Source organism: Rhagoletis pomonella, unplaced genomic scaffold, assembly GCF_013731165.1.
Source record: "Rhagoletis pomonella isolate Grant_MI unplaced genomic scaffold, Rhpom_1.0 Rhpom_scaffold_00004, whole genome shotgun sequence".
NCBI classification, from domain to species: Eukaryota; Metazoa; Arthropoda; class Insecta; order Diptera; family Tephritidae; genus Rhagoletis; species Rhagoletis pomonella.
This window is the reverse complement of record NW_023458558.1, coordinates 24,423,973-24,438,623: the sequence shown is the minus strand read 5'-3', so window position 1 is coordinate 24,438,623 and position 14,651 is coordinate 24,423,973. Positions and strand designations below refer to the sequence as shown.

General features: G+C 34.0%; 1 protein-coding gene across 8 annotated transcripts in view; it reads left to right on the top strand.

Annotated features, from left to right (window-relative positions):
* The window catches only part of LOC118737312 (G protein-coupled receptor kinase 2), a 255,458-nt gene that overhangs the window by 104,307 nt on the left and 136,500 nt on the right, over nucleotides 1-14,651 (top strand). For all 8 annotated transcript variants that reach the window (XM_036467736.1, XM_036467738.1, XM_036467739.1 and 5 more), the window contains one exon: nucleotides 4,522-5,735. In XM_036467736.1, coding sequence (XP_036323629.1) covers nucleotides 5,684-5,735 — 52 coding nt within the window. In that variant the 5' untranslated portion in view covers nucleotides 4,522-5,683. The remainder of the gene's footprint in view (nucleotides 1-4,521; nucleotides 5,736-14,651) is intronic.

The window sequence follows — 14,651 nt, the reverse complement described above, 5'->3', positions numbered from 1 at the left end:
GTGTCGCCTCACTCTCTTGGTTCGTACTCATTTCCAGTTAAATTTCCTTCGCTTTCGTTTTTTTCTGCAATAATTTGTCGTGAGCATTACTCTGTGCTTAACTTTTACATTACGCTTATATTCATTATATACCTTCCTGTCAAGAGTTTACAATTTAGGGTGTTACTACAAAGTTCTGATATGACCACTGTGCTTTGCGGTGATTGTTGTTATTGCTGTTTATACTCCTAGTTCGCACTGGCTACTCATACGCCGTGTCGTATCAGATGAAATTTAATACATAATTATGTATGTATGTACATTAGGGTGGATCGACAAAAAAAGTTTTTCCAGGCTCATTAAAATCGGACTTAAAATGGCGACGTAGTGTCAAAAAAAGTAAATAAGCCCATCGGGGGGGGCGTGGCAAAAAAAAATTTTTTTTTTGGGATCACCTTCAAAATATCTTTAATCCTAGGGGTGGACTGGAAAAACTTTTTTTTTTGTATGGGGACCGATCCGCACTAATGTACATATGCACTTGTGCAACAACAACAATGCATCGTGCTATGTATTCCTTCTCGGTAATGCTTGTTATTGAAGCACACAACCATAAATTTCTATATCGATGATCTTTGGTGTTTTATTGCAAAAGTTGAAGTTATTCGTCGCGAATTGCAGTAGCTGAGCGATGAAAATGCGTTTATTGGTTTTATGTGTATTAGGGGTGATTTGTAACGAACTATCTTTATAGATCTTTATTCATAGTTTCATTTAAAAAGCGTTAACAATACTTATTTAGTTTTACATTTTAGATATATGAAAAATCGATGTAATTTTTTGTTGCTGCGCTGCAACTTATTTACTGCGGCCTCGACTTCCGTCTCCGAATAGAAATATTAAAATAAGGAACATACACTTGTAGTATTCAATAAGAATTAAGGCATTTTTACGTTATTCGAAAACAAATTTCCACAAAAACATTTCCGAAATTCGGACTTGTGTTCGTTATAAGCGATATCTAATTCCATTTGCGCGTGGAAATCTGTTCGCAATAGCCGACATCACGCTATAAGCTAAGCTGTATCGTTATAAGCTAAGCTGTATCGTTATAAGCGAGTAAAATTGAACTATTTTATATGAACATCCGCCACTTAATCTGTTGTTCGCTCTAACCGATAGATCGTTATAGGCGATGTCGCTATAAACGATATTCAATGTAATTGAAATACGTATCACCATATGGGTGTCAGATGGAAAACGTCTTAGAAGGTGTTAATTTGAAAATTTTTTGAACAGGGTTCCCACTAGGTTGGGAAGTTGAATTTAATTCAAATATGCGTAAGTTATGTGAAATATTAAAATATGAATGTGAAACGAAAGAGTGTTAATAAAACTTTAGTTTAAACATTTCGAATTTTTTTGAGGTGTTTGAAGAGGGTACCCCACCCCCTGTTGGAAAATTCAATTCAAATTATTTAATATCTTAAATGAGTTAGTAAAAGATGGGTATCAATCGAGATGGGGTTGGAAAGAATTTATTTCAGAACTACATATGTATATGTAGCAGGGTTGCCACATGTTTAAAAAATTAAATTCAATTTCACTTGCGGAAGGAGGTAATTGAAATATATAACACAACTAGCAGACCTGGCGAACTTCGTCCCGCCCAAAATTTTTATATATGTATTTTATTGAAACTTTTTGGTCCAACATTTTTACCAACAATTCACGTTTACGATTTTCATTGGCACATTCGTCTGCTAAGATTATGGTTTGGTGGTCATTTGCCGCTTTAAATAACCTAATAAATATCCGTGAAGAAGTTCTTGAAATTCTCCAATTGTGCGGCATTTCATAGCACGGTTATTTGCAAAGCGAAATAAATTTTTTTCTCTTCACTCCCTGGTGGCAACAATGACCCGGTTCTATAGTAAATGTCCTAGAAGCTTTACAGTATAGTTGGTGGCACTTTCAAAATGGGTGCGAATCATTGTTCTACAGAAATGCAATATACATATACTCATTTCAGACGAAATACCTTAAAAGTTTGAACGCATAATAATATTGGAAAATCACATCCATTGGGCCAATCGCAACGCAGGAGCGTTCGATATACCCAATGCTGCAACAGGTCGATTTAATCTGACCTACACGGCCTCTTTTGTCACTTGACTATTTTTAGTAATAGCTCGACTTCAGCACCACTTGGCAGCACGTTTTTGCAATAGTATTGCATACATATTTAAAACATTAGCCAAATCGGATCATAAATAAGATTTTTAGTAATAACTCAACTACAGCGCCAACTGTCGGATTAAATTGTGAAACTAAACCATCCAGAGACCCACTCAAACACACAAAAAGTTTCGTTAAAATCCGTACAATCATTTAGGATGATTTCACTCACCAACACACCTACAAAAGAATTAAAAAATACATTCAAAGATAGCTAAAAAAGGTCGGTACGTTTGTAGGCCTCACACCCCCTTTTCAAATAGCCCAAATTTTCTCCATGAGTATGGGCTTGATTTCAACTACATACATATCTGAATACTTTCAGAGATATGCAGTATAAAAATTCGATTTATTGCGATTGATTTCGTGCATCTCCATACCAAGTTCCTGAACTCTACCATGCACACTTTCAGAGATATGTAGCATGAGAAATTCGGTTTGTATGGGAAGTGCCACGCCCCCTTTACATATAGATTTTTGTTTAGCCTAAAACCATCCTTGGGACACGTGCGGCAGGTGGCAGTTTCAAAAAAATCGGTTCAGCCGCTCTCGAGCCTTGCGAAAACTAAAAAACGGCTTTCAAAATATATATTAGCTGAGATATATTATATATTATAATTATATTTTGACAGTATCCGTTGTTTTTGATTGGCGTAAAAAAATCTTGCCAAGTGACGAATTCGCCCCTTGATATGGTCGTTGCTCAAAGCTATTTATATTCGAAATTGCATTAAAATTGGAAAACAGGAATCTATAAGCTTATCCAGGTAAAAAGCTACCTACGTACCGAATTTTAAGCAAATCGGACCATAATAAGATTGTTTCGAATAGATCGGTCCCTGGTCCACTTCTCGGAAAAAATGGACCATATATGCTACGTACCGAATTTTAAGCAAATCGGACCGTAAATACAATGTTTTCAAATAGATCGGTCCCTGGTCCACTTCTCGGAAAAAATGGATCATATATGTTAAAAAGCTACTTACGTACCAAATTTAAACAAATCGGACCATAAATGCGATTTTTTCGAATAGATCGGTCCCTGGTCCACTTCTCGGAAAAAATGGATCATATATGCTAATACATGCTAAAAAGCTACTTACGTACCAAATTTTAAGCAAATCGGACCATAATAAGATTTTTTCGAATAGAACGGTCCCTGGTCCACTTACACGAAAAAAGTTAATCTTTTTTTAGCCTAAAACATGGTGGTTACCAAAAGCTATTTATATACAAAATTTCATGAAAATCGGACCAGCCGTTCACGAGTATATAGTTATAGAGTATAGATATGGGTACAGGCTGAAAAGTTTTTAAAAATATTTTAGTTTGAAAATATTTTGAAGAGGGTTGCCGCCTGTTTCGAATATAATAAATTTAATGAATATTAAAATATGCGCGTAAAATGAAAGAGTGTAAGATATGTATTTTTAATTTGAACATTTATAGTATTTTTGAGATATTTGAAGATTTGTATAAATCGAAATGGGTTTGGTCGATGAAAGTATGCCATTTTCGTGGAATACTCGACCACATCATTTCCCATGACTTCAAAGATATTGACTTTTAATAATTTGTGCAAAAAATGGCGGTAGTTTTTACTTTTTATTTCTTAGGTGTTGACGCTAAATCAAAATGATTTCTGATTTTTCAACGATTTCAAAATTTTCTTTAACTTTTTCGTGATATTTGTGGCACTTCTTGAATTTTACCGTGACTTTTCGTGTTCGATTGGGGATTTTAAGGTTTTTCGCGACAATTGCAAGTTTTTTTTTTTAATATCACGGGATTTTTGTTTTCGTATTTCCCGAAATTTTTTTTGTGGACTTTTCATAAAGATTTTTTTCGATGGCTTCTCGTGATTTCTCGTGGTTCATTAGGCGCTTTTCGTGATTTTTCGACACTTTTAAGGTTTGTTTTTGGGTTTTTTTTTCGCCCCCTTCTCGGTTTTCATTCATTATTTACAGCTAACAGAATTTTTGTTACCAGTGCTGATAGAAAAAGTTTCAGTGTTCTAAGTTTAGATCAAAGTGCTGGCCATCGACAACATGCAAAATCCTAAATTTATATAAATCCGTAATTCTTAGTTTTTATTGCTGCTTACAATATGTATGTACATATGCAACAGTAATTTTTTAAAGTCAAGCTTGGTATCCATCAGGAAATGAAAAGAAAATTTCTTCGCAGCGGAAAGTACTTTTTCAAGCGACAGAAAAAATTAAAGTATTCGTATTTCATATTATATCTTTATTATTTCTTTTAATTTACATCGTACAATAAATGTCTTCCCTTTTCTCTTTTCAGGGCTTAAGTCTCCATTTATCGCCTACAATAGTCAACTCTATTAGCAATTGTAGCGTTCCAGCGTTGCTTCGTTTCAAAACAAAAAAATGAAGAATTGAACAAAATTTCATTAAAATGAGCTGCTCGCACAAATCTACATTAGAAAGCACAAAAGCGAATGCACAAGCACATTATTAGAAATATAAATGTCATAAAATTAATACACACCACACCAACACACGACTCAGAGCTAAAAATCAAGCCTGAACTTTGCCATATTTTACAGTATTCGCTAGGAAATTAAATGAAGCCAATAATTGCAGCATCAACAACTACAACAATAAACGAAACATATCGAGCCGCCGCTAGAACGCACCATACACACTTATACATATACGCAAATGTGGCAACAGCAAGCAGAAAAAATAACAATAAATAAAATAGCAGCAATGGTAGTAGAGTCCCAGTCGAGCACATTCTTCATTCACATTTCAAATTAGTGGCGTGGAAAAGGAATTGCGTGCGACGGAAGAACATACGAACAGTCGTTGGGTCATTTGGCACGAAGCACGACAAACCAGAGCGAACGCATAGCAACAGCGTATTGCGACAGTACACGAAGAAGAACCAACTGTCTCAATCGCACGAGAAGTCAACAATCGCAATCGGTAACGGAAACAGGTATTGGCGTTGAACTCAATTGTTTGACAGGCCATCTGTAAGCCATATTACTTGTCCCTGCGAGAGATTTTGTATTTTCCTCAACCGAACAGTGAGCGAGTGAGTGAGTGAGTGACTGATTCATACATACATACTTACAACGTTGTACATACATATTCATATGTAATGACACGCCATTAGAAGAAAAGGCGTTAAAATACCAATAATTGGTAGAGCCGCAATAAACATTTAACTTGAACATAAAAGTTACGCTTATGTAAGCAGTGTGCGCCATTAACTTCAGCCTATAATAAGATTATCGGCCCTTTATTGAAGCGCAGCAACTAAAAAACGGTCTCAAAAACTGCTACTTAAAAGGCCACAACAGACATAGTCCGCCGCGCCCACCAACTCTTTTCTGCGGCAATACGTGCAAGCCGCATTTGAATATATCCGAGAGTGAAGAGATTTTTTTTTTCCAGCCGGCCAAAGGATACAATAAAAAACCGCCAACCTGGAACTAATGGAATTAGAGAATATTGTGGCCAATACGGTCTACTTGAAAGCCAGAGAAGGTAAGTGAGATATTTACATTTAATATTTAGATAAGTAAATAAGCTGAGCGCAATGCGAAAGCAGTTAATATTTTATGAGCGCACGATGGAGGTATCTAACTGTAGATAACGGTAAGGCTAATGTCAAAGACACAGACAGTTCCAAGACAAGTGAATTGAACGGTTGGCAAACAAGTAAAAAGGGAGCTATATATACATACATACATATGTCGGTAGTCCTCTGCAATAGCGAGACAACTCTAAACTCGAAAGATTTAGTCACGATTAAATATTAAGGGGCAGTTTTTTTTTTTTTTGTTTTGAGTTGTGTCGTTATTGCAGCCGACGATCGCTATAAGAAAATATTTCGATAAAGATGTTCAAACTAAATTAGATAAGGCTTATTCCTACGATAGCTGGCCTACATACTGGTATGACTTGATCTTTACTCACTTGCTTTTATGAGAAATAACGACATTTTTCGTATTATGCCGTAGTTCAAAACATAGTTTCAGTAAGGCAACTAGTAATTTTTTGTTTATTGGAATAACGACATTTTTCGTTTTGTGTCGTTGTTCAGTAGTACCAGTGAAGTTCTTTTTGTTTAGCTACTTAGGAGTTCTTACTTATTTCGTATTTTTTAAGTAATTTGAAAGTTTACAAATTTTCCCTATAGAGTGACTGCAAATAATACGGAATAATTACGTTCCAAGATATATTATTGCTAAATTACGAAACACAAAATCTTTCATTAGCTCCACAGAAAAATATGAAATTTAAAGTTTTGTCGGTAATGCAGAAGACCATCGATGTGTGCATATACCTACATAGAATGAAATGAATATTATCAATATAAAACTAAATATCTAATATCTAAAAAATATCTGTCATAAAGGGACTTTTATTTCTGGTTCAGAAGTAACCTTTAACTTTAAAGCTCACTTTATATTTAAAGGTTAGACTAAAAATAAAGCTGTGCCTAAAGCTACACATTTCTATTATCGGTTTTTGACGTATGTATGTATGTATGTTTCTTTGTTGTAAACCAATTTAAAACCGATAATAAAATGCTTTACTTTAGACACAATCATATAGCCTTTAAATATAAAGTGAGCATTTAAGTCACAGATTACTCGAGAAAACGGCTCTACATAAGTGAAATTTAGTTGTATAGGTTAAAAGTTAATTTATTTCTTTCGACTTTATGGTAAAAAACTAAGCTAATAATCTGAAGATAATTTTATGGAAAAGACTCATAACAGTTACAGTCCCTGCATTTAACAGCAGAGCACCAAAAATTAACTAGCCTATGTGGGATGAGGGTTGTGCTCTTCAGTCGTTTTAACCTAAACGAATAGTTATTTTTATACCCGAGCGCACTTGTGCACAAGGGTATTATAACTTTGTTCACATAACTGTTGTTTGTAACAGGCAAAACGAATCGAGATAGATATAGACAAATGTATACATAAATGATCAGAATGAAAAGAGAAATCGATTAAGCGGTGACTGTCTGTCCGTCCGTCCGTCCGTCCGTCTGTGCACACGATAACTCGAGTAAATGGGTAAAATCGGACAATAACCACGCCTACCTCCCATATAACGGTAATTTTCAGAAATACAAAAACTGCGATATTTTAGTAACTACTGAAGATAATTCACTCAAAATTGATATTTATAATAAATTTTAGACGAAAAATAAGAATATTAAAATTTTTTTTTAAATGGGCGTAGCCACGCCCACTTATGGTTACATGTGTATATCTTGGTAACCGCTGCATCAATTTATTCCAAACTTGGCACAGTTGTTGGCCCTGTTACAGCATACCAAATGGCCGAAAATTGTTAAAATCGGACAATAACCACGCCCACATCCCATATAACGGTAATTTCGAGAAATACGAAATCCTCGATAAATCAGTAAATATTAAAGCTAATTTATTCAAAATGATGGTTGCAACAATTCTTTGCCAGGAAATACGTTTATGATAAAATTTTGGAAAATGGGCGTGGCACCGCCCACTTATGATCACGTATATGTATCTCGCTAACCGTTTTAGCAATTCGTACCAAACTCGGTATGGTTATTGTGCTTGCCACATAAAAGTAAACCATTGAAAATTGTTGAAATCGGACTAAAATTATGGCCGCTTTTCATATAACGGTAACGCTAGTTTACTTAAAATTTATACACGCCGGCTTATCATGTAGCGGTAGCTTTCGGAAAGGTGGAAAACAGATATTTAATACTTGCGCCGGGTATTTAATGTTCGGCTCCGCCCGAACTTAGACTTTCTTACTTGTTTTCTTTAGTTTACAAACCGAATTAGTTTTTCAACATTATTTTTGCGTTGGCCAACGCAAAATTTCTTATCAAGTGCCACCAAGCAAGCCGGGCATTTGCTAGTTTTTATATAATCGAAGTTCATGTCAAGCTAATATCAGATGTGAAAAAAAGGAATTAAAACCGATTATCAAACGAAGTCAATACATTCGAGTGAAGTGAAATGAAGCATAGCTATATTAAGAATAAAGACTTAATGCATCGTAAAAAGCTTCTACCATTGCTTGAGCTTACCTCTATATGTATGTATGTATGTATGTATGTAGCCCTGTTTTCGAAGAAATTCAATTGTTATAAAAATGTGTGGAAAAAACTTTGTTGAATAACCCGTGGCAATGGCTCATAAATTGCTATCAAATTTTCTACAATCCTTTTGTCCTTCCGTCAAAATGCCTTTAACAGCATTTTGTGCAGTTTTTAATTATGACAAATAATGAAAAGGGTGGTGCGTCTTCACCAAATGACATCCTACACAGCGAAATTGGTTGCCTTGCATTCTCAAGCGAGTGTCAACAAGTTTGTGCAACTCGTTTAAGCGGATTTACTCTCAAATGAAGTCTCCACGTAGTTAAAATCTGTAGATGGCAGCAGCAATTAGGCCTTAGGTAGTGCCTTGTCAATGAATTTATTTTACTAAAGTTTATAAAATTTTTTTGAGTGGTTGTGTTGAGTGGCTCATAGTGGTAGGCTGCATAGTATAGATAAGTTACTAGCTGATGAGTGTAACGAAATTTACTCGTGTTGCCTTTAAATGCCTTTACTTCACTTACACAGAACTGATTTCATTTTTTTTTAATTTAAAAATCCAGAGACTCTTTTGCTACATGTTTTTCATGTTCACAGCAAACTTCTTTTCTACGACTACTGCTATTTGCATTTTGCCTTTCTTTTTCGGAATTCGCTTCCGTCGTGCTTATTGCGATGTGCTTCCTCTTCCGCCTCCCTCGTGTTCATGAAATTTGCCTACAGATATCTATTATTCCCTAGCGGAAATACTTACCAATAAATTATGCATTTCAATCAGCTAAATTGATTTGGCACGTACAATGGCTGAGGTCAGCATTGGGCCGACCAAGCGCAATCATATTAGTAATATTTTTTGTTTAGTTGCCAGGGCGTATGAGCAACATAAATATTTTTACGCATTTTTTTCGTTACGCTGCCGATGAAACGAATACATGACGTGAAATCACTATTTTTTAAAGCTGAGTAACGGTAAATTGCAAATATCTCGAAAAGTTATCCATAGAAAAAAAAATGATCTCGATTTTCGGAATCGTCGAGGAATTCTACATGGGAATTGGATAGTGGCGTCCACAGAACATTTTTGCTGTAAACCAGTGTTATATATAAAATTAATTAATTTAAAAAAAAAAAATCGTTTTAAAACAATGTAATCTAAAAATTTCAAGAAAATTTATTTAAAAAAAGGAAATAAAATATAAAAAAAAATCAATTTAAAAAGGGGAAAAATGTATTAAAAAAAAAATATGGAAAAAGGAAAAAAAAACGTTGGGCCGTAAGCGAACTAACTTCGTTTTATTTAGACTAAATAAATATATCAGACAAGCCTTTCACAAAACTAAATTTTCACAAAATGCAAACTGATCGGGCATACATAAATAAAGGGGACAAAATTTTTGCAAAAGAAAAATGTAAATGAATAAAAAAATAAATAAAAAAATATTAAGCTAACAAACAAATCGCTTTGCTCACTCGGCCATTACCACGGTTACCACAGCGCGACAAAAAGGGTATACACACACGATTGAGCTTTTTATAAGACTTTCGTGCTTCGGAGGCGCATTTTTGTGCTTTTTCTTCTGTTCGAAATATTTGGATTTATTTGAAAAGGGTCCTGTTAAGGTCTCCAAATATACATTCTATCTAACAGATCCCACCTTTCGTTCAATGTTTATATTGCCAAAATATCTTGGGGAAATTACCTGATCTAGAAAAGCGGCAAATAGGCCCGCAATCGATGACCCAAATTAAGCTTACGTGTTTCGGCGATTTTTTGTGTCATTTCAAAACTTGATATTTTGCATACAGTGAAATCTACATCAATACGTTCTTGAAAAAATTTGTTTTCACTAATGTATCAGTCTTTTAAGTGAAATTAAAAGTAAAAGAGCCCGGATTTGCAATGTAACCCGACAATCTGTAAATGCTAATGAACCCACCAATTCCCATTGGCTTCAAACGCTTTCGATTATCAGTTACAGTGGTGTAGCTTACCTGCCCAAAAGTCAAAACAAACAGTAGCAATGAACAAACATACATACAGATTACGATTGGCTGTATAACTTAAACTTTAAAGGAGCGCACTTAATTGAATCACGAAACTTCGAAAGTTTTTCAAACGCTGCCTTCTTTATAAAATCCTTAGCAAGCGCTGTATGTCTACACGAACAAATTTTTTGTACATTAATATGTATGTAGGAGAATAATCAGCTACTCTTGGCGGACAAGAAGAAGGCACGTCTCCACTGCTGTCTACTGACTGCGTTTGTATTTATCATCTATGCAGTCTTTCGTTTTATTATTAATAAAACAGTACATTCCTCATACCCACTAAGTCATTTCTATTTTGCCCCCCCTGGCTATGGTCTTTTGTCAACAAGCGTTCTTAGGTAATCTACAGGCTTTTGTAAACCTTATTTTAAACACAATTTAGCTCAAGACTTACTTATATACATACATATACATGTACATAAATATACAGTGGTGGCCACATAATTAGGGACACTACTTCTCTGTATACATAGTTTATACTGCAACCAAAACTGTGTAACTCAAAGTTTCAAACTTTGTACTAGAAGTATAAAAATTCTCCAAACTTCAACAGTGATCATCAAAGTTTCAAACTTTGAAATCAGAACTTCTGGATTTTTGAGAATTATTGTTTGCTAACAATGCTGACGTTGTTGCCTATTTTCTTTCATATTAATCCATTTTCCAGCATACTTTTTAGTATAAGTATATTAAAAAATAAATAAAAAGTGGGTAGACCATTGGCTTTGTAAGTGACCGCAATGAACAAGTCTGATGAGGAGATGTGGTGATCTCCAAAATAGCAGCTATAACTTCTACCATTTATAAAATATTGTTGTTTTTTCCACAATAATTTTTCATATAAAACGGCCTCAATCTCAATAAAAAATAGTTTAAAAATAAATTACATAAACAACATAAATGGTCAAAACTTGTAAAGAAATAGTGGACCTAATTATATGGCCACCACTGTATGTATATGTATATTTCCATGTATGCGCGAGTGTATATAGCGGCTTTAATTTCTACTGTCTCCTAAAGAAATACAAATATTCACGAAATTTTTAGGCGTTCACCGGTGAACGTAAGTTTAATATTAATTTAGGACAAAATTAGCCGCGAGCTAGTCTTTGTTATTCCTCTTTGTATATATTCGTTCTTAGGCGCTTAACCGTTTCTTATTTATCGTGTTTAACTTTTTTTTTTGTAATGCAGGTGATTTTTGTTTACTTGCCCCTTGTAAATAAATTTGCACTTAAAAATCGACTCGCTCGCCGTATGATAGAAGAAAGTTTGTAGCAACTCTCCTTAGTTTGAAAGCTTAATGCTAGTATAGGGCTGCCAGATGTCCTGGTTTTTTCGAAAATTGTCCTCTTGTCCTGGTCCATACCTAAATTGTCCTGGCTTATAATGAAGGTCAATACAGACGCCCATTTAATTTTTGGCCGATCTTTGCTATGAAAAAAGGTTACGATTTCTGTTATTAATAAAAAAATCGATAACCAAAAGTTTTTCTAACATGTCGAACAATATCTGGTGAGTTTGCCTTCTTTGTTTTTTAGTTTATTTGGTTAAAATCTTCCTTTTATCTTCAGGCGAATTCGAAAAATAGTGGGAGTTCCTGAACAGGTAGACGACTGAAGGGTGGGTCATACATACTACCCAGTAGATAATTTCAGGCATTAAAATCTCTTCTAAGAGACCTTTCTGAAAGTCATTCTTTTCTCCTTTCATTTGTTTGTATAGAGTGGCCCATATTGAAATGCTCCTGCTTTCGCTATCCAAAGAAGAGTTTATAGAAGGGCCTTTGTAGATACATACGTACTTCAGACGGCCTTTTGGGGAAGTTGTTCGTTTAATTCATACAAATCATACTTCTTGAATGAATTTATTTATTTAAGGTTCATAAATATCAAATATATGTATGTTTCATTGAGTTTTAAAAAGCTTACTGAATTTCAATTCTTAGAAACCCCCTCATGAAGCCTGAAGGAAAGCACTTTTTCAGCCTTTATTGGGTAAGTCTTTTAGAATGGCTTCAATTAAAATAGCCTATCCAAATTATGTTCTGTTTATGCATACATATACAAAAAAAATTATCATGAAGTGCATTGAAGGATATGTGGAAATTTGCTAATGGTGGCAAGGCAAGCATTCAAACCACGTTAAGGGCGCCAAACTTTTTTGCAATTTAGATCACAACCAGATCATCGTCAATCATTCAGCTGTACGGATTGTGCCATAAAACTACATTGCTTATTAATATCAGAAATTACTTCAAAATAATGCAACGCCAGAACCAAAGCAAATGTATTTATAAGGAATATAATAATACCATATTTACTTGTATCTTCATTTTTATTTGGATGATAGGTGTCCTGGTTGATGGGTTCAGGCTAATGGCAGCCCTATGCTAGTATTTTTTTTTTTCATAACTATTTTATGGCCCCTTTTAAAGGTGGTTGAAAAGGTTTTCGTGAGAAGAAAAAGTTTTCATTTTAAATTGGACTTACTAATTACGAGTTATCTGCAGCTTTATAAAATTTGCAACATTACAACAGCTTTTATATACATACATACATATGTACATACTACATGTACATATGTATGTATTTCCATGTACAAGGTACTGTTTCTCCTGGAAACCAGGCGCTGTATTTATTCTTATTCTTATGATCTTTACTTGCTAGTGCACAAACTGTGCCATTCAAAACTAGTTTTTACTTACCAACTGTTTTCAATATTTATCCGCTCTTCTTCGCTATTTTACCCTGCTTTTCGCAATCATTCTTAACGCTTTGCGTATTTCGCCAAATTGTGTGGCCACTCCTCCTCATGCTACATTTTCGCATTTCCATTTCGCCCGCTGCCTACGGTTATACTCATCAAAATTGTGATTCATTCGAAATTTTCTTTTGAAATTTTAACTTTGCTTTTAGCAAAACTGAATATTAAAATAAATTTAAAGATTTTATAACAAACGTTGTGGAATTTGAGGAACTGGAGGGCGGCCCCCATGAAGGGTTATGTAATCAGTTTTCTTGTATTTAACATAAGAAAATTTGTCAAAAAGTTCTTAAATTTCTTTGATGTGCAACCCAGATGCAAGAGCATTGATTCAAGCGGATGAAAATTAAATGAATGTTTTCCTCTAATCTTATTAACTAATTATATACGTAAAAGTTGGTACTTAAAACAAAATTTATTTTTATACTTTTGTATTCTTGATAAGTCCTTGGCGAGGCTTTTTAATATAATAAAAGTCATCGAAAAACCGTCTGAAGAATAAAATTTAAATGTAATCTGCAAGAAAAATTTTACCTGTGGGTTTGTTTGTATATATATATATGTATATGTACTTGAGCAAGCTTACATCGGCTACATACCTCTGCACTTACCTTTTTACAAGCAAATTGAGTAGTTATTTGCGCTACGAACATACCTATGCTCTTACATATGTACATGTGTAGGCAGACTTTTACAAACTACTTATCTATATTAATAAAAATGTTGTGTTCGTATGTCACGGTCGTCAAAACTCGAGAATGGCTGAACCGATAATAATACCAGAACCAATGATACCGCAAAAAATTGGAGGGTTGCCACCTATTTGAAAATTTTCAAACCCAATTATATTGACAAAATAAATAAGTTATTACAATATGGGTATCAAATTAAAAAGGTTTAAGAAAGATTACTGATGGAAATATTTTTGAGGAGGGTTGCCACCAAATTTAAAATTTTAACTCATTTAAGTTGATTAAGTAAATGAAATATTGCAATGTGGGTAGCAAATTGAAGAGTTTTAAAAAGGCTCACAGCCGAAAATATGTGTGATAAGGGTTGCCACCTGTTTGAAAGTTTAACTAAACTACACTGATAAAATAAATGAAATCTTACAATATTGGTATCAAATTAAAGAGGGTCAAGAAAGATAACTGTTGGAAATATTTTTGAGGAGGGTTGCCACCTATTTGAAAATTTTAACTCAGTCAAATTGATAAAATAAATGAAATATTGCCATGTGGGTGTCAAACTAAAGAGTTTTAAGAAGGCTTACAGTCGAAAATATTTTAAGGAGGGTTGCCAACTGTTAATTGTTATTGGTTTATTTATGGTAGATATTTATTTTTTGCATAATTTTCATTTTTTATAATATTAATTTTTTGTATGTATGTATGTTGGTTTTTTGTATAATTTTTATTTTCGTATAATTTTTATGTTTGTATAATTTTTTTTTTATGTTGACTACAAAATCCGCTCGGCCGAATCTTTGCGTTATTTTAAATGAAAAGCGTAATAAAGATTTTGCAAAAAAA